This window comes from Dromaius novaehollandiae, chromosome 3 (genome assembly GCF_036370855.1).
Source record: "Dromaius novaehollandiae isolate bDroNov1 chromosome 3, bDroNov1.hap1, whole genome shotgun sequence".
Taxonomy (NCBI): Eukaryota; Metazoa; Chordata; class Aves; order Casuariiformes; family Dromaiidae; genus Dromaius; species Dromaius novaehollandiae.
This window is the reverse complement of record NC_088100.1, coordinates 120,419,495-120,440,876: the sequence shown is the minus strand read 5'-3', so window position 1 is coordinate 120,440,876 and position 21,382 is coordinate 120,419,495. Positions and strand designations below refer to the sequence as shown.

Below are 21,382 nucleotides of genomic sequence, written 5' to 3'. Positions count from 1 at the left end.
ACAAAGGCATTTCAGAGAATACCAAAGTGAGTGAGAAACAAGTGACTACAATTTTAACGCCTTTCTTAATGTCATTCAGTTTAATACTATTTAAGTATTATTCATATTATTGTATAGCTATATGTTATTTCTTTGCTAATGAAAATGTCGTGTTTTGTAGCTTCCTCCTTTTTAAAGCTGTTGCCAGGAATATGCTTAACAGACTTGGAGATCAGTTTATTTTTGGAGGGAGCTATTTTGAGTAAAGTTATTGTGTGTCCATTATATTCAATATTTATACTGATGCCAATTTTAATACTCCAGTTAATTTGTTGTTATTGTTAATTTTTACATTTTAAATACACAAGAAATTAGAATGAGGTTCTTCATTAGGGGGAAAATATATCTTGTTTCAAAATCCTTTTGTAACGATTAAATATGGGGCTATAAGAGGTACTGGATTTAAAGCTGGCTGCACTGACTGCGTCGGTCTCACTCCTGTTGACTTTACTGGCACCAGAATTTTGCTCACAAATTCTGCTGCTGTGATTGTCTTTCTAGAGACCAAATTGCAGCTGCCAGTGTGGCCTTCGGTCACAAGGGAGTATAAGACAACATGATCTAATAAGCTAAGCATAGGCTGAACACAAGGAATTTGCATATTAAAATCCTGACTATGCTCTTGGTTTCTGTGAAGTCAGTGAAATCCTAGATTTGTTGAACTCAGTGGTAAAACTCCCATTCATTCCAAATTTCGACTATAGCCTCTCTGCCTTGGGGGTCCTTACTCCCTTCTTGATGTTGGTGTTCCTCACATCAGTGCCTGGAAAGTATCCTTACTCTGTGGCTGACTAGTGAGAAACTACTTGGAATTGGAATGCCAGCAGAAGTTGTTTTAAAACAAGCCAATAAAAATGTGGATGACCATTTCACAAAGACCAAAGGATATTTATTCAAGATTTTTAAAGGAATCCAAACATAAAGTAGCTAAGTAACTCATATGGGCCACAGCTTAAATTTGCTATTCACCAGAGAAATAGAAGGTTAAAAATAAGATACAATTTTTGAAAAGGTGACTGGGGAGATACAGGGAATGGAGTCTCCCAGGGATGTCTGATTGGGCCTGTGCTTTTTAACATATCCATCAAAGGTCTGGAAAAAAGGAGCGAGGAGAAATAGATGATAATATGAGTTGACAATGCAGAATTCTTTGTAGTAGGAGAAAATTAATTCTGGATGCCAAGACCTGCAAAAGGTTCTCATGGTACTGTGTGATACTCATAAGATGGTAGATGAAATTGCATGCCAGCAAATAAAGAGTAAAGGACATTTTGGAAAGGGAAAATGATCTCAAGAGTGCGCACACAGTGCTGTGCTCTAAATTAACTATTTATTGCCACCAAGGAAGGGATATATTGTAATCATTAGGGATATTTCTAAAACTGTGAACCTCGTGGCAAAAAGGCAGATAGAATGTTTGCGATCTTATGGCACCGTTGTAGAATTTGTCAATGAGATATGTGGATCAGAGTCTGAGTGTGTATTCTTAGTACTTTTACTGTTATTGATGCTGCTTTCTACCAGCCATTTGTATTAAGAATAGTAGATAACAGTGCTTACATGGTTCAGTCCATATATCATTACTGACTGCATAAAACAGCAGCAGGTGAGCCCGGAACAAAGCCCAAACAAATGCCCATGCAAATGTAGGGTAATGTGACTTAGCTTAATCCCTGATGAAATAGTTAAATTATCTTGTCATGTACACAAAGCCATTGTGGCTCACCTGAAATAAGACTTGACTATGTGTTTAACCCATTCTCTAAAAATGTTTTCCATGATAAATAGTTTGATGTAAAAGGACAATTAACTTTTTAGGTAGGAGTTCATATGTAAAATTGTTTCAAAGGTCCATCCTCACATGGTGAGAACCAGCTCTGCATTCCTTCTTCCTTGCAGGTCTCTGTTTCTTTTCAGAGTCTAAATGTATTTCTGTTCACCTCCTAATGTTCTTTTCCTTTTTGGGTTTCATTCAAAATCCTTAAATTCTTTCTTGGGTCCAGCACTCCCCCCCCCCCCCCAACAAAACATTGTGAATCTAGAATTAGACAGCAGGTTAAAATTGAAATCAAACTCCTCTCAGGATAAAGGCAGCTTAATGCAATATGAAGATCAATAATATTATACGCAGGTCTGACAAGTGCAGGGAATTTACAGTTGTTCTTAGTATGATCATTCTACTTCAGCTTGCTACATTGTATAAATAGATAATTAGTCTTTAGCTCATGCATCCTACAGGCAGCAATGTATTAATGGTTTTCTTCATAAATGGGTAGACATACTTTATAACATGCTCAAAAATTATGTGGTTTTGTTTTTTGCAGAAGATGCTATTTTCTGGATTAGATCTTTTGATTTTTCAGTTAGGTTGGACATTACTGGTACTGGAAAGTAGCAGTAAATGCTGTCGTGTTTTGCAGAAATAAGGGAGTTCCCTCCTTGAAAGAATATCCTGATGAGCCTATGGAGTATACATTGGTCTGAGAAGCTTGCAGTCGAAAGACTTTGTTCCTTTAATTTGAAAACTGGTGAAGTTTTAGAATATTTTCAAGACAAAATATTTGTACACACGTAGTTGTAAATTTTTAAGAGCTATTTACAACAGGGTGACTGATTCAGCAAACAAGGGAGGGTGTATATGTGTGTCTTTCCACTTTTTTTAGCACTCTTAGATGTATGGAAGAAGTTATTGAAAATATAATTACAAGTGTTTGTGAAATTGCAACAGAAATAGAAGGCTGGGATCATTGCTGTTTTGGATACTTCCTCATGGAATGTCATGGTAAAGGTGCCCTATTTTAGACAGGGTTTGCTGTGTATAGGCTAGATGCTGCAGTAGATTACACAAGACTTTTAGAGGCAGAGTCAGGCCCGGTGTAGGTGAGTTTTCAATGCCACCCTTCCCTTTTTATAGCTCTGTCTTGCAAGAACGGAATATTGTGGTTTCCATCTAATCACCTGTGAAATAATTGTCTAATTACACAATAATAGGTTGCCAGTCTTTCGTAAGGATCAAGTGTTTCAAAACAGACTAGGGAGTGGTGTTGAAGACACCTGCAATTGAGGACATTAGTGGAGAAAGGAGAGAAAATGAGACATTTGTAGTGGTTGGTAGCATCTGCAGTTTCAGAGGTCCTCCTTTTCAAGGATAGATTGCATCAGCTGATATACTGTGAGGTGTAAATGCCTCTCCTAATCTGCAGCATATTAGGGGAAAATATTTGCCTCAAGGTCTAAGGTTTTGGTATGAGCTTCGACCAGATGAAATGTATTAACTACAAGTTTCTGTTCTGTATTTTCAGAAGAATGGAGTATCAAATGGAAGTCTCTACAAAAAACCATTTATTGAGCACTTTGAACAGGCACCAATGTATGTTGCTGTTCTTACTTTCCTGGCTTTTGGATTGGGATCAATATTTGGCTACCTGCGAGATTTTATGAGAGCCTGGGGACTAGAAAAACGTAACATTGCTACAGAGAGAGAACAACAAAAAGTATGTATGAAAAAGATTTTATTTACCTACAGCTGAGTTTTCCTCTGCTTGCAAACTACAGACAATAACTTAGCAAAGGCAGACAGCTGTCATCTTAGAAAAGAATATTTCACAGAGATGAAAGGAATCACACACTGCAGTATAGTTTAAATATATAAACATATGTATATATATAAAATCATAATTTTCACAGTCAGCACGCCTGAGGGATGTCATTCATAAGTGTCAGAATACACTCAGCAGAATCGAATCTGTGTCTAGTGCCGTTCCACAGAGAAAGAAAGCTCTGAAACGCCTTAGTGTTAAATATAGCACCCCTCCAAAGCTCTTAAACCCTGAACTTTCTCTGTCCCAACTGGCTATCTTACCTTGTCCTTTGTAGCCATAGGCAGAGCTAATGTTTTTGTAATTGCTGGCTTGCATTTGCTGAACCACTGATTACAGAGCACTCAGGAATCATTGTCTATGCACAAACCTAATGCAGCCTGAATTCTTGTGAGTCCAGACCTAGAAATTTTAGCATCCCATGTAGTCCTAACTGAAACTTGCACCTCAGCAAGTTTAATCGCATTCCAACTTTGTTTAGATATTTTGTTGCTCCTCCTTCTTCTGTACAGTTTTAGCTATCATTTACAAGAAAACCTGGCATAATGGAGGAAAAGTGTGAATAGTATGACTGTTGCTCTTACAATTAAAATTCCTGAAATAGTATTTTCTGCTTTGGCTTTTCAAAGATGCATGCACTGCCTGATGAAGTATCATGGTGCAAAGGCTTTATTCAGATTCTTATGGAATAACCTTTTTAGTTCACTTCATGATTTGGCAATTTGTGAACTACTGCAATTCTAGAGATGCTGGTTAAATCTTCTTACCGCCCCACATGCATTACATGCTCAGTTAATTCTCCTTTCTCCCACATATATAACGACATGCTATGTTGTTTTATCAGCTTGTTGTATCCAGTAGCTAGTATGGATATATTGCTTTATTATATAAAACTTTGTTTTGGGTCTGTTCTTTTCTTTTCATTTAATTTCCGAGTAAAATCCATAGATTCAAGTTAATTGTCAACTAAACTCTTTGCCTTCAAAAGGCATTTGTGTGTTAACTGGCTGTTTGCACATCTGGTTAAGGGCAAAAATGCCCAGACTAATTACGCTGGATTAGCTTGAATCTAATGAATACAGTGTTTCATGAATTATAATGAGTTGTTTATCCCAGTTTTGCAGTCTGCTCTGCACATAGCAAAACACTCTATTTGAAACATTTGGTTTCTCCAAGTGAAAGCATCATGGCTTCTTCCATTTCCAGCTTTCCAAATATTGGATTGGAAAATTAGGCTAACTTGTTGACCATAAAAAAATGAACAGTAGTTTGAGGGAATTACAATAAGATATTTGCTGATCAGGGTTGTACATGACAGGAATATGTGGCTGTTATAACCCTCTGTTTACTAATGAGTAAGTTTTTCCTTTTTAGTCGCGATAACTGGGGTACATGAGCAGACATTTTCCTAGCAACATAACCCTGTGCATGTTTTCAAACCAGGATTTTGTGCCACTTTATCAAGATTTTGAGGACTTTTACACCAGAAACCTCTATATGAGAATACGTGATAACTGGAATCGTCCAATTTGCAGTGTCCCAGGGCCTCAGTTTGACCTGATGGAACGTGTTACAAATGATTACAACTGGACATTTAGGTGAGTCTGCTTACTATCTGCAGGTGTCAGCTTCATAGAAATAACTTCTGGTACATCTGCAATGCACAGAAAGCTGCATTTAGCCCCTGTTATAGAGCCCGTCAGCTCTGTAACATCATACATTAGCATATTTTTGCTGAAATCAGTATAGTGCTGTCAATATGTTGCCATTCTTCTGAATATTGGTTGGCAATGCAGTATAGAAGGGACCAAACTCTATCACAAATGGGCTTTAATTGGCTGTGTCAGCACAAGTAAGAGTATCTGTACTTCATTTAAAATATAGACCTTTAGTCAGAATATTACAGCTAACTTTGTTGTACCCCTGTGTTAGGATTTAAGTCATAGCTTTTTGCATTGTGTAAACATGACTTCTGGTTTACGCAGTGAGCCTTTGAGCTGAGTTTTGAGCAGTTTACAACCTGAAGATTTCTGTGCATTCCAACTGTTACTGAGCTGAATAGATAAGGAAATTCCCCACAAACAAAGTGTGTAGGTTGGCTATGTTAACAACGGGTTGGGTTTTGGGCTCACTGAGAATGTATCATGATGTTTCCCACCCCATTTTCCTAATATTTGATTTTTTTTTTTTCTGTGACAACTGTGGCATATTGATGACTTTGTGGAAATTGTTGACAAGTCACTTGAATAAATAGTGTTTGTAAGTTCCTTGTAAAAAGTCCAAGGTGTTTTTTTAAAAAATCCCTGAAGGCACCATTTCACCCAATAGCAGTATACTGCCCTCTGCAGCCTGGATCTGGAAAACATTCTGAGCAAGATGCAGTATTTAGTCAGGAGAATAGCCACTGGGATAAACTTTTAGGATATTAAACTATAAGGATTGTAAATTCTCAAACAGGAATCAGAACGTGGAACAAAATTTATGGACAAATTTTATTTTGTTTTTTCTTTTGGTTTTGTTTGGGATGGGAGGGAGGGTTGAACCATTCCTTAAAATTTGCTTTAATTGTAGGTTTACAGGAAGGACTATCAAGAATGTAATCAATATGGGTTCTTATAACTACCTCGGCTTTGCAGAAACAGATGCTAATGCATTGAAAACTGTGACCAAAGAGTTAGAAAAATATGGGACAGGAATCTGCAGTACCAGACAAGAAATGGGTAAGTAGAGTAAACAGCTAGATTGTCACCAAAGTTTCTGTAACTAAATGCTTTTTCATGTAGATATTTTGAAGGAACTGGATACTTAGAGAATTTTAGTCACAGCAACAATTACTTGATTGACTACTAAAAGTGATGCTTAATTTTATTCCTTATCACATAGGATTTTTTAAAAAGAAGAAAATGTTATTGAGTTTTGGAAAAGCAAAAAAAAAAATGTATCATATAGTGGTCTTGGATATTTAATGATGGAAGTAACAGGATTACTTTTAAAAGAGGTAAACTAAACATTGAGACTTCAAAAGGAATTGTTCTAGAGCAAATTTAATTGCATCGCAGATTTATAATAAGTTACTACATACAGAGTACTGATTAGTAAAATGAGGTTTTACATACTTTCTTTTTTTTTTAATCGCATGTTCTAAGATTTTATTGTAATGTTTTATGAGATATGCATGGGCACAACACAGAAATTTCCAACATGCCTATGAAGAAGAGAATTCAAGAAGGCTCTGGCTGACTTTTTGGTTAATTTATCCTCTATGAATGCTTCTTAGGTGCATAGGCTGCATATAGTGTTATCTTCAGTCCTGTATTTTTATATAAAGCATTTTACTGAACCAATATCAAGTGTGAATATAACGATGCATTCCAAATAGTAAAGTCATTATGCATTTTGGTGAAAACAACTTCCAGCTGTAGCAATGCAGGGTTTTTTTTTCCTTCAGCTTGTATTTTCTTGGGAACTCTTATGACAATTTTTTTTTAATAGAAGCCCATAACTTTTCTGGTTAATTATTTTTCATCTGTTTTGTCAGTGGCATATTCACTTTCAACAGCTGTGCTCCAACATCCAAATAGACAGCTATTTTTCTTTACTATAAAGTATCAATGGATACTCAGAAACAAACACTTCAGTTTATGATTTGTGCATTTTACTGCCAAAATAGCTATGTTTTCCCTGCAACTATCATAAAGATTTTGAAAAAAAAATCCTTTTAGCAATAGCTTAAGCAAAATGGAAAATTTAGTCACTACTCCATTCCTTTTCTTTAAAATTTTTCTGGCTATTTATATGTAGTCTATAATGGAGATTTACAGACTCAAACAGATTTTTGCAGATGTAACTAAATAGATGATATGTTTTGAAGTATTGGCTCTTTCTTCAATATTGTATTCATTACTACTACATTCCTGATCCTGCAAGGTGAACAGCAGGAGATTCAAAGGTCTTTCTTCCCACAGGGCTGGGGTTTGTTGGGTTTTCTAGCAGTCTCCAGTACCTTTTAGTTTGCTGCTCTTCCTGATGATCAGGCTTTTCTGAGTATTTGGGATATATCAGTAACTCAAGCACATTGCTATCCTAAAGTACTCTCCTTCCTGAACTGGCAGGGAGGGGTAATCCTCAGGTATTTTTATTATGAACCTGAATAACATGAAACTCAAATGAAGATATGCTATTTGTGTCCAGTTCTGCCTTTTATTAGTGATGACAACGTAGAGAGCTTGGGGACTTTCAAGCACTCGTTTTGACTCAATGTTACTGTTCAGCTTTGAGTACCACAACTTGTGAGGCTCCAGAATTGTTCTTGGGTATCTGCTGTCTGTTGTCTCCTGTGAGTTACTGTGATTGGCCACATCTTTCTGAAAATCTGATGGCTCCTTCATGAAATCTGACCAGCAGGATGTGTTAGAGCAAAAATTAAATGGCTTCTGGCTGATCGATCTACATGGCTTCCTTGAGAGCCTATTAAAAATTATCCATCTGATAGAAATTCTCTTTCACAAAATTTGTGTTGTCTGTAGAAAAGTATCAGTTCTTAAAAACAAAAAGTAAAGAAAAATGTGCTTTCTTTGCTTATTTTCCATTCAGAACAATTGAAAGAATGCTCTATAGCCTGGCTCTGGATAATTTTGCTTCCTCTCTGATTAGGAAAAACTGGAAGCCTTTTATCCAGCAAGATGAAAACTTACATTTTGTTTCTCTCAAACCAAACTTTTTCCTCTAGGGATCTTATGGAAAAAATACTGTATTTTATTGGGGATACTTATTTTAAGTGTCATGTCCAGACACAAAAAGTAATGCAAACCCCTCAGAGAGGGTTTGTAGATTGATCCTACTTTCCTTTTGTAGGTGACCCATCTGATGATTGCACTATGTTGTTTCACCTGAATTGCATGCTTGAAATTGGTCAACATTACTAGTGATCTAAGGTATTCAAGGAGTATTTCTCTTCTCTGGGTCTTTTTCTCTTAAATTCTACTTTGTCTGAGAATGTTTTGGGCTGTTTCCAGTACTTCAGAAAATTTGCCATGTTCCTCATTCTTTATCTTTTGCATGTGAAATTTTTGCTTTGAAGACTTATATGACTGGGCTATTATCAAGAAAACCCTATGAAAAGATTGATTATGTTCTTCAAGTATTAGAAAATCTAATTAGTTACCTCCACGTAGTCTGTTACATGAGCCACATTGTAGAGATTTCTAGGACTTTCTCTTTGAGCTCCTGTGCAGTACTCCTGGAGTTATCTTGACTGATAGTTTAGGACAGATTGTGCAAAGATTTATGTTTGTACTTAACTGCATTCACAACAAAAAGTCCCATATTTTCCTTTTTTAAGGCCAAGCAAACCATTACCCCTCATGAGGACTGTAAGCAGTAGTTCCATGAAAGCATTAGCTCATTGCTCAGTGGGAGAAAGCAAACCAAATATTGGAAATTTTTCGGAAGTGCACAGAATGCCAACCGTAGAAAATCAGTATGCTACTATATAAAGCTATGGTTTGCTCTCATCTTGAGTTCTCTGTGCAGTTCTGGTCAAAAACACTTAGCAGAACTGAAAAACCTCAGAGAAGGGCAACAAGGATCATCAATGATCTGGAACAGCTTCTGTGTGAAGAACCACTGAGATAGCTGTAGTTCTTCAGCTGAACTTCAGCTGTTCAAAATGCCTGTCTTCAGGCTGGAAGACAGCCTCAAAGGAAAAGTATAGTCATCTTCAAAATGCTCTGTGGCATGGAAGAGTGGCCAGGGGTTAGCTGTTTGTTGTCTCTTGCAATACAAGATCTACTGGGCATGGCAGGAAGTTGGTAGGAGGTTTCCATATAAACAGCAGGAGGTAGCTCTTCATACAGAAGGCTTGCAGACCTGAGGAACTCATTGCAAAGAATATTGCAGATGCTAAGACTTTGTCCCCTTGAATGAGAGGAAACCCTGGCCACATACAGAGGAGAGATCACTGATAGACACTAAAAATACCAAAGCTTTTCTAAGGAAAGTGACTTGAGAATATTAATGGAGAATTGTGCAGAATGATTATTTAAAGCTGTTTCTTGTTTGCTGACTGCAGATCATAATAAAATCAGTAATTTTAAACTTTTTGAAATAAAGCAGATTATCATGCCCTACACACTCCTAGGCTTAGTGACAGAGCAGGGATGGGGGTGTCACATAAGCAGCTGGTAGTTCCAATGGTTTATTTATCTAACTCACCACTATTCCTTATGGAGATGTTATACATGACTAGCAGGAGCAAACATATCATTAGTGCTATTTAAGTAGCCAAGCAGGATTCCTGCCTTTTTGAAATCCTTCTCCTCTGATTATGCCTTGGACCAAAAGACAAGATGGAACCCGCACAGAACACTTGCAAGGTGACTCATCTTGGAGGGCATGATTAGGAGTTTATGTTCACATTTTAATGCCTACCTTGCCCTCAGTTGTATGGCTTTTTTGTTTGGGGATTTTGATATTTGGTTATCTGATTTCCAAAAAGCAAATCTGAAAACCTGTGCCAACATTTAAATTACAGAAGCAGTTCCTTCCATTAACTTTTAAAGTCTAATATGAATTTCTATCACAGATTCATGAAGGTAGAAATAGTTGTTTGGCTGGTTTTAGTTTTATACCGCTTGAAAGCTTTAATGAGGACCAGAGCCAAATTTGTACACAGTACTGTACAAACACAGACATAAATGGTTCATTCCTCAGTTATCAGGCAGGGACAAGGCACTAAAGTTCCCATAATTTAAGGTTTCCAAGTATGAGCTTAGAGAACAATACAGCTGCATAAGTGAGAATTAGTACCTATATGTTTCATAATCTTGGCTAGTTTCTTATAGGGCAGAGTGTAAATTAGAAAACAGTTAACTAGAGGAGTTTTCCTTCTTTGTCATCTCCCACTAACATCGTTTTCCTTTTTTGCTTACCCTTTCATGAATAATTGATCCAGTTCATGATCAAAGGATCAGGTTTGTCTCTGGTATTTCAGCATTGCAAAAATATGCTCTGCAAAGCATGGTTAAGCTCTGGACAGTCCAGCTCCTGGCAGGTGGAACTGAAGGCATTAGGAGTAACTAAGGGTTGTGTGATCTGTTTAAAACCTAGAATATCTACAGTATATACAGTTATGTATGTACCTGCAGATCCTTGGAAACTTAAGACACTGCCATCCAGTGCCACTGCCATCTGGCACTGAAGAGGCTGGACTTCAACTGTAAATTTTAGCTGCGTATTTTTATAAAGGAAAAAAGGCAAACAAAACTGGAACAAGGAAACTTCAAAACTTCAGTTTTGTTAAAATGAATCTACTCTTTCCTGAGATTCAGTTAATGACACAAGTACATTATTGTATCTATGATTCCTGCAGTACCTCTGTGGTATGAGCACCCTATCATCTGACATCAATATTAAGAAAATGTCAACATTTCTCTTCTTTCAAATGCTTCTTCAGAACCCACTTCTTTTGAGACATGCAGGGTAAAATGTGGCAACTATGTAGTATTACCTTGTGCTTCTCTCCCACTCTCTCATCAGCGTGTATCGTTCTACAAGTTTACGACTCACTGCTGTGATGGTCTCTGGGACAGTGATACTGTCTGGATCATCCCCTCTTGTGTAAATAAGTAATACACTTTCTACGTGTTCTGTTTTTTTCCATTTCTAATAATAACCCATTTAATCTTGCATTTGTAGAAATGTGTATGTGCTTCAGTGATGGTTTTTTTTCATCTCTGACAAATATCTTATCAGATGGAGGCCTCAGTTTATGACCTTGTTTCAAATGCGGCAGGGCAGCTTAGGAGTGTTTTGTTTTATTCACTACTCAGCTAGAGATACTTCTGACAAGTCATCGTTTTCACAGAGTAATGGTTCTTTTCCACACTAATCCATAAGATTCACATCTGTTCTTCATATGTGGAAATGAGTTTTATGGGACCCCTTTAAGTGATGCCTTTTTCACTCAAAAGCTTGTTGCTTGCATCAGTTTACTAATCCAGCTTTTGTTTAGCTTGAAGTAAACAGGTATTTTCCTACCTTTCCTGGGTTTTAAAATTACAAATAAAAATGATATTAAAAGATACTGTATCCCATGTTGGCTGTTTAGCCACTGCGTATCATTGGCACATAAAAACCTGGAAGACTGTCCTGGAACTGTATTGGGTAGACTAACCAGTGGCATAAACCATCTCGTCTGAGCTGAAAGAAGTGTCAAAGCTAAATTATAAACTGCTTGGTTCATGGGAAGTGAATTTCCATGTTTTGTGTCTAGTAGACTGGCAGTGCTTTCTAACTCCAGAGCATGGAGTAAGTCTATAAATGCCTGCCATAGCAAAATGTACTTCATGTTCCCTGTCCCCAAAGCGCAGAGGTGAGCTTAGAGAGGGAACTGGGTCACCAGACTCTGAAAAGGAGGGGATTTGCTTTCCAAAGGGTGGGAAACTGTGGAGGAGGCTAACATTGTGAAAGTCCCCACTTTGGATGAAGATCTTTGATTTTACTTTCCATGACAGCTATATAATCTTGAAACAGAATAACAACAGCTGCTACACCTGCCGTCTTCTATTGCATGCAACTGTTCCAGGGGGAGGGAATGACTTTTGAAGAAACTGTTTCTGTTTGGTCTCTTACAGGTGCAGGTGGCATTCTCTCAAATCTTGCGCAGTAAGGTGGCATACATTATTTAGCTGAATCTCAGGTCAGACCGACCTGGAGTAAACATAAGAATCAGATAGCCTATGGGGAAAAAATCTAATGTCTATAGCTATGCATACAGTATGTCTGTGTACATGGTATATCTATTTATTAATAATAATATACTTAGCGTATTGCTTTTGTATTTACCAGATCATGATGCTGATCAAAACACAGAACATTTTCAGGGTCAGAATAAAATGAGTTAACCCTGCTGAGGGTACGTTTAATGAAGACCAGTGTAATTACTGTTTGTCTTATGTGGCTTGAGATGTAGCAGCTTGTGCCTGTGGATTCACATCAGTCTGGTAGTGCTCTTTGTGCTTGTTGGGGTGGTCTCTGCAACCGCCTGGAAATGCTAGTGGATGAACCTCATTCCCCCAGATTATATCCTTCTTGGTTCCCCCAGTGGAAAGTGATATAATTGGTACAGTTTGTATGGTGGATAAGGAGCCTCCCAGGCTGGAAAAATCTTCCAATATGGTTAAATAATTGCATAACTTATTAACTAAATACCCCTTTTACTTTAAACCTGGGGAAATGAAAGCTTGTAGGCTTCATCAGCTCTACTTTTCCCAGTGAATATGACTGTCACTAGCCTCCCACTGATCACTAGCCTAATAACTGATGTGTGTCATATTACTCCTGCAACACGTCACCTACCACCTACAATGCTACCATTATAATTAGAGTAATTCAAAGCTAACACTGATTTTGCAAATCCCTGTCATTCGGGTTTCGGTTTTGCAAACCCAAACTCCTGTTGATTCTGATCTTTAATCCAGGATTTGTAGGCAATAGTGATATACAATAATATCTGTACTCACTGTTAGGATTAATAGATAATAAATAGAAATAAGTCACTTTCGTAAAGTTTAATCCTGCACCATCACAAAATCAATAAAAGCAGGTTGAAAGTGTGCCGTTCCTTTCTGTTTCATCTAAGATAATAGATGCTTGAATAGAATAATCTGTAGCAAGTCAAGATCTCCTGATTTTTAAAACCAGAAAATATATGATGCAACCCCGAAAAGCAGTTTAACTCCACCCCAGTAAGCATCAGAGGAAGAGTCAGGGACAATGGAAGAGTCAGGGACAATTTTCTCATGCTTTAAAATGGCTGCCTTTCAAAGCACACCCTGCTTGTTTCTCATTTTTTCCCATGCCCAGCCTACTCCTAATTCATGTTCGACCATAGTGTGTCTGGCTTCAAGTTTCCATTTCAGACTTCATCTTCTGTTTGTGTGTCCATAGCACTAAAGTGACAAAACACACCTGTAAGGAACACTGGGGCAGCTGACCATGTTGGAACCCTCAGTTACCCACGAGTGCCATAACCAAGTTGAAGACTAAACAGGCCAAAAATGCAAAAATATAGAGCTAACCGTAAGGATAGCTTGAGACTGACAGGGCTCAATGTGTTTGTTTTATCTAATGGGATATGCAGAGTTGCAGAATTCAGGATATATGTAGGCAGTGCAGAGACACTCATGAAACTCTGCAGGAGTCATCTCAGGTCCAGCAGAGCCTCTGGGCAAAATCACTACATCACAGTTCTCCAATGTCTATGTAATGCTGTTTTTTCCAGTAGCCAGGTAATCTTTGCTCCTTATCTCCCTGGCTATTGGAGAGTTGCCTGCCTGGGTGATATTCTTCATGTTCTGTTTCCAAGTGAATGCTATTCTTACAAACCACTTTGTATATTTAACGAGGAAAAAGTAATGAAAATGCTACCTCACTGCAACCAGCTGAGTTAGTGTTGTTGCTCAACTCATACTGCTGCCATCTTTATTTGGATTTGCTTTTAATGAGCCTCCCTCCGCAAGGAAGGTAGGATCACCTTTCTGACTCATCGTTCTTGCCAAGACACCGTAGCCAAGCTTCTGCTTTCCCTCCATTCTTCTGCCCTTTGTCCACCACAACAAACAGATTTCTCATTTGCATCAGTTATAATGCCCTTCACTAATTCACATTGCCTATTTTCTTGTGACATAAAAACATAATTAAGGATTTTGTACACATACACACAGACACACCCAGGGGAAAATGGGAGATTTTTTGTTGTTTTTCGCGTTCTCTCTCATCTAGAGAGAACTCAAGAATGTCTAAGGTGTTTGTCCCAAATTTCCTACAAAAAGGAGGTATATCTTCCATGTTAGGAAAAACAAAGAAAAATGAATCTTCAGGATAAACTAGATCAAAAACTGTTATAATGTGAAAAGAAAACTGTCACAGAAACTGCTTTGCTACTTCAACAGCAGCAGTATTTATTATCATTGATTGTAGCTGGTTTGCATACTTCCATTTTCCAGTTTATCCCACATATACAGGATTGAAACCTTCATCAGATCTAAAAATTCCATCTAATTTAATGACACACTTCTGGCTTGTTCTTTTGTATGTTTTGTGTTCTTAGAATTAATAACTTTCATAGTCTAATGAGTTTTAAGATTGCCCCTGCTTTTTTCTGCAGGCACTCTGGACAAGCATGTAGAACTGGAGAAACTTGTGGCCACGTTCCTTGGTGTGGAAGATGCCATGGTGTTTGGCATGGGCTTTGCAACTAACTCTATGAATATTCCAGCCCTCGTTGGGAAGGTGAGTACTTCCTTAAGGAACATACAAAACATTTAACATTAACATTATACAAAGCGTGTAAAACAATGTTCTAACAACTGTTGCAGTAGTCTGTCCACACATTACTTGGAAAGGCTTGATCTAGGCATAAAACTCAGGAACCCCCGAGTCATAAGGCTGATGACCTCATGGCCCTGGCTATGCTCTTTTATCATTCTCTGTGTGGGTATTGCTATGACACATATCTGGCATCTATTTAAGGATCAGTGAAATGGTTATATGGCTTCTCTTAACCAAGTCAGTTCCCCCTAAAGAGTGAAGAAATGTTGCCTCCTATGTCATAGGTGTTGTGAGATGAAGTATTTTGGGCTGATTCTTTCCCTATGTGCACAGATATTGAGCAGGAATAACTGTCCAGATGCTTGTGATGAAAGAGGATGATTAGGATATTTTTATAACACTTTCAGAAAAGAGGAAAGGAAACACAGTGGTATCATTCCTGATGAAGGGACCTCTGGCTAGCCTTGAAAGCTTGGCAACAAATGCAAGACCAAAGTTGAGGCCATGTGACAGAAACTGGGCTCTTATTTGGTGCTGAAAGAACCTCATCTCTAGTTTGGGGTACCAGACACAAAGGCATGAATATTCATAATAATAATTTCAGAGGAAACAGGTCAGGTACAAAGAATCAACAGAGGAAAATTTATGAAATTGCAGACATGAATAACAGCATAAAAAAAGTCCCTCACATAGCCTCAGCTGGAGACGCATGCTTCTGTTATTGTTGGGATAGTTAGAGGTAAGTGTTTAACAAGTGGGACAAATAAAGGATGAGGGCTTTTAGTATGATATTATGTAATTGCCCTATGTTAGGGAGATTTATCTCTAGATTTACCTCTACAATTAAACCAAGTAACTATGTTTTGTTGTCCAGATATGCATACATAACTCTTACTGTGGGTTCTGCACACTCGTCTCTAGGTAGATTTATGTTAAGGATCTTGCAACCTCCGTGTAATCTGTATTTCCAGAATAAATATTCACCTCTGTTGTATTACTCTTTAGCTGGGTAACAAAACACTACAGCATAAAGTCTACAATAGAAAGCAGAGCTAAATTAAGGTTCCGGCTTGAATTTTGACAATGAATCCTGACTCCTGTTAATATAACATGCAAAGTTATTTCTCCTCCTTTTTTTAGATTTTAGAAAGAAAATGAGTTTTCAACTGAGCTAATCATTGAAAAAGTTACTACCAGGAAATTGTGTGCGCATGTATTAGAAAAAGAGAAAGATTTTGCCTGGTGCTTAGGCTGCACTAGGACCTTAATGGAAGTGGCATCTATCTGTCCTGTTCTTATTTCTGTAACCCAAAGTGCAGATGTCAGCCCAGCCTAAGTATAAGTGCTACCTACGTTATTGTCATGTAGTCTTTATACATAGGGCTGTGGCTGATAAAGCTGCATTTCACTTGCAACATGAAAGAGACTGTAGACAGGTGACAGAGGAACTGATATCACTTGATTTTACTAAAAAGTGCTCAGTCTCCACTAGGGTAATCCATTACTTCCTAGTTATAGGAAATATTTGGTCCCTTCACACCTCCCAGGAATTTCTGGGAATCCAATACCACAGTTTGTCTGCCCTCGCAGTAGAGTCTTGGCATCCCCAGAGAGGTGGCAGAAATTCTAATTCACCTTTAAAACTTACAGCTCAGTTGGTGCAATGCAGTATCACAGACACCAGTGTCTGTGCACACGCACATGCAGACATGTGGACAGCTTCACAATTCATGCAGATGCTTACTGTACTCCTTCTCCACAGGGCTGCCTCATTTTAAGTGATGAGCTGAACCACACTTCTCTCGTTCTTGGTGCAAGGCTTTCAGGTGCTACTATTAGAATCTTCAAGCATAATAGTGAGTATTGAAGTTGGAAATGTTTAGTGACAGAGATGTTTGTACCTCCAAGGCAAGGGTGCTTCTCTGCAATGCATTCTTTACTGTCAGTTCCCAGATAATGCTTTTATTCAGGCAGAAGGATTTAACTGTTCATATTATGAGTGATTCCTAAGGGGGAAAGATTAGCTTTGTGAGATTATAATTACTCTTGTGCATGGTCTGGGTCATCAGGTTGAACCTTAATTTTCAAAATCTGGAGTCTCCACCTTGTTGCTGTCTTTTTGACATGCTGAATGACTGTGTGCTGCCAAAAAGGTTTGGGTTTTTTTGTCACTTTAACTAAAATACATACAAACATACTTACAATAACATACACCAAGTGTGATTTATCAGAAACACTCCACATTTCCTGCTTCTGTTTCTAGCAGGTTCAGTGCTGCCACAGTTACGCACATGTGGCATCCCTTTGAAATTGCTACCCTGAATTTCTAGGTGTTGTACCAAATATGCAGGTGGTTATAACAACAGCATCATCTCAAGTAATCTTCAAAGTACGATTCTAGTGTAGAAATCATGTTAATACCACACATTTATAACCACATAATTATCCCTTAAATGCTCATGCTTTTTAACTTTTGTTTAGTTAATGCTACTGTGGTCACAGTCAGAGACATTATGACTGGCTTTGATGATGAGAGCTTGTTTACCCTCATTCTTGCCCTTATTGTGCATTGCACTTGCCCTTTCCATCCTCACTACTGCCACCAGGCAGTGATTGCAGCAGAGGTAGGCAGTGATGCAGCAGAGGTTAATAAGCTGAATAGGTGGTAAGGAATGAGAAAAAAGAGGTCTGATCAACTTTGCTAATAGCTAATACAACCTCTGCTCTCTATTAGTGCTGTGCTCAGCCCTGAGGTGAGGAAAAATGAATTACGTGTATGTTATAAAAGGCCTGAGGATCACTTGGAAAGAAAGGCATACCATAATTGTAATAGAAAATGTTGTTATAATTAATATCTATTCATAATTTGGACAAGAAGCAATTTCTGAAGATCACTCAAGAATTAAAGATCATGTGAACCAGAACATCTTTACAAAAGTAATTATTCATAGATTGGCCCATAACTTACACAAACTTGGTCCATTTTCAGAATCTAGATGTGCTGGGCATGGCTCCTATACCAGTGTTCTCTCAACAGTTCCTTAGATTGTTCAGTCCCTTATTCCACTCAAACTTAGATTTGCATTACACCTTGCAGGATGGCCTCTCACTACCCAAATCCAAATGTTCTCAGCCTCTCCATCCATCTAGCCCTGTGTGCAGCCCAGCTGGCTTGCACTGTTTCCTGCAGTGTTTCAAAGACCATTCCAGTTTGAGGAATATATTGCTCTCAACTCCTAGGGAAGCAGTGAAGACATTGCTTTGGGCTGTGATCCTCACTTTAAGGAATGCAAACTCTAACCATCTTCCAACATTTCATTCCACTCCCAAGAAGCAGATACCTAATCAGTCTCTGCTTGGGCTTATGATAAATAAAAACTGATGGTCTGTGTAAATATTGCCTGAACCTAAAAACAATAGTGACCTAGTCCAGCAAGCACAAATCTAGCACTGGAAAACCTAGGCAATCCCTTTAAGTACCTCAGCAAACATTAGTGGAAACCCATTAAGGTTGCTTTAGAAAAACTCACTGTTTCTAGATTAGAGATCTGATTTGCCAAAGTCAGTCTTGTCTGACATCCTTAACTAATTTTCACAATGAAACTGTGGAAACTTACAGAAATATTGTATGGAATTTGAGTGTTATCTTTTGTCATCACAATTTTGTAAGCCTTGAATTATGTGTATATATATACACACACACAATCATATACATAAATACATATATATAATATATATACACATATACACATAATATATACATAATATAAACTCAGATATGTATATATTTATATATTTTCACATATATATGTATGAGTTGCACTTACAGAGCACTTCATAGAGTGAAGCTTTACATGTTTATGCTCTTTCTCTCGGCCCACCGTGAGCCACTCTGTATGGTAGTTGCATGGCTAGGAAGTTCTTATAAGTATTTCTTTAATCATACCCATGAGTTACCACAATTTCCTTGTCTAATGACAAGCAGTAGATCTAGGAAGCACTTAGTGAAGCCTGTAGAAGGTCATTTTAAACATGTATTTCTTCACACAGCAGGTAGTGAACTTCTGAAAGTTGTTGCTACAGGAGGTTATGGAGTTAGACAAGTAGGTTCAAAAGAGATCAGATAAATTCAAGGGCAGACAAGTTCATAGATAGATATTGAAAGGAATGATCATGGATGTGCCTTCTAACATCTCTAGAATGACAGTTGAAGATAATTGTGGAGTTTGAGAGGAACAGACCATAGGAAGTGGCTAGGCAAAATAGCATGCTAAACAGATCTCCTATTGCTACCATCAGAGACCAAATACTGGGCCTCATGGACCTTGGTCTGACCAGTAAGGTTTCTCGTATGTTCTTCATTGACCATTCACAGTGAATGGACCATCTTTCATCCAAGGCACTTCACCGCTCATGAGCCCCTCCAGTGTAGCACGGCTGGCACTACAGAGCATGGCCTTGGCTCACTTGAAGCAGACCTCAGAGAGTGCCACACTGTAGCACTTGTGGAAGACAACCAGAATGTCCTTCAGATAGGCCTAGTCCAAATCTGCAAACACAGCCAAGTTATACAATCTATTTCAGGTACAGTTGTCATCTGCTACCAGCAGAAAAATTGTTGTTTTGAAGCTCTTAAAATCGCATGTATGGAAATACATTTATGTGCTGTTTGCTTTGGAGAAAATAGGTTGTGTGTTGGGAAAGGATAGCAGTGGTTATGGTTATCCAGCATCACTGCCTTTGTAGGATGCACATTGTTTCACCCAAAACCAAGTAGACAGCATTCTTCTCTATGGATCTGTCTGAGAGTAGTGTAATATAAGTCTGTATAGCAAAAAATTAAGGACACGTGGCCTAAACTACCAACTTGTGTTAAGAGGATTCTTCTCTTTCCAGTTAGGCAGGTGTTTGTTTGCTCTGCTGGTTTGGAGCTGTGTTGCTACCAGATTATCCTCCTTGCTGATGTGTGGAGATACAGCGTATATACAGGCACACACACATGCCCAAAATGTCAGACTCTGTTAGTGCTGTTGTAGTTATGCTTACAAATGGGAGAAGTAAGCTATTATCCATGTTATACTGCTTGATGCAAAGGGAAGGTTCCTTATGTTGTATTGTCCCTGTGGCAGTACAGAAAGCTTGGCACCTGGAGTTGCCACTGCAAAATCTTTAATAAACACTAATTTCAGCATCAGGTAGCAATGTGTTCTGTCATACTTTCTGAAACCCTCTTCTGCGTTCTGGTAGAAAGCAATACCACTCAATTCCAAGAGAAGAGGATCAGTGTGTGTCATTTCATAAAAGGAAATCAATGACCCTGTACAGAGCTTGGCCCCTACCTCCAGTCAGAGGGCGTTACTGTGTCAAAGGCTTGGTTACGACCTTTTGGTGAGTGGTTGGATCGATGCTCCAGAAAGGTGCAAAGAAAGGAAACAAAGAGTAAAACCAAGTCCTGTTGCCAGGCAGATTAGGACTTAATATACATTTCATTCTTGCATAGAAGTATGGAGTTAAGCTGTCTGCTGGCATGGGTTGGCTCATCTCCTTTGGAGCTGTGCCGAGTTGCACACATACTCTTTGACCCAGTATTGCCCTATACAAAACAAGGTAGAGGAGATGTCTGGCATTACTGCCGCTAGCGACTCAGACGTGCTGTCTGTGTAGTGTACTCAAAAAAGAAATTCAAATCAGCAGCAGATTTTGGAGTTACCTTTTTTTGCTGTCAGGATGCAGTTTGAGAAATTATTTTCAGAAAAAAATTATAGGGAAACTTTTCTGTGAAAATTTTATCGTAGAACAAGAGAGGAAAAATTGCCATTTTAAAACTATTACTGCTGCATAGCCATCCTTCAAAGTGTTTTCTGTAACTAATTCTGTAAGAATGTAAAATTATTTTATTTCAAAGCATGTAATCTGTAATATTGGATCTATTTGTCATTATGCAAAATAAGGCATAATTATATAATAAATAATTATACTTATTTCATTAGTAAATAATCCCTATTATGAATCACCTTAGTGATGTATAATATTCTTATTCTTACAAAAGTTAATGGAATTTATTTTTAATAAATGGGTGGCTGTCCTAGTTATTACACTTTTCATAGAAAAATCTGAATAGTTTTCCTAAAATTGACAAAATTGTTAGATGTCTGTGCTTCTCCAAAGTAAAATAACAGGCAATTTGGATGTTTCTCCTTTCTGAGAAACACAATTAAGTTGCATGAGAAGGTTTCCAAGCCTTAAGGTGAATGATAGAGCAAAAATGAGCTGTGGACCTCTGAGTCCATTTTTACTTGGACATAGAAATGTACCTGACTGCCAGTGAACAAACCTTTCCTCATAAACAGGAGACTGGAATTTACAGGCTGGGGTCGAGAGAAGCACACAGGCACACCCGCAGGTCCCCGATG

General features: G+C 38.1%; 1 protein-coding gene across 2 annotated transcripts in view; it reads left to right on the top strand.

The window, feature by feature from the left end:
* Positions 1-21,382, top strand: part of SPTLC3 (serine palmitoyltransferase long chain base subunit 3) — an 85,966-nt gene that overhangs the window by 29,229 nt on the left and 35,355 nt on the right. Inside the window, exons 2-6 of one of the 2 annotated variants that reach the window (XM_064509983.1) lie at positions 3,345-3,533; positions 5,082-5,236; positions 6,210-6,358; positions 14,806-14,930; positions 16,732-16,825. In XM_064509983.1, coding sequence (XP_064366053.1) covers positions 3,345-3,533; positions 5,082-5,236; positions 6,210-6,358; positions 14,806-14,930; positions 16,732-16,825 — 712 coding nt within the window. Of the gene's footprint in view, positions 1-3,341; positions 3,534-5,081; positions 5,237-6,209; positions 6,359-14,805; positions 14,931-16,731; positions 16,826-21,382 lie in introns of both variants that reach the window. The other variant, XM_026094571.2, reaches the window with a different exon arrangement.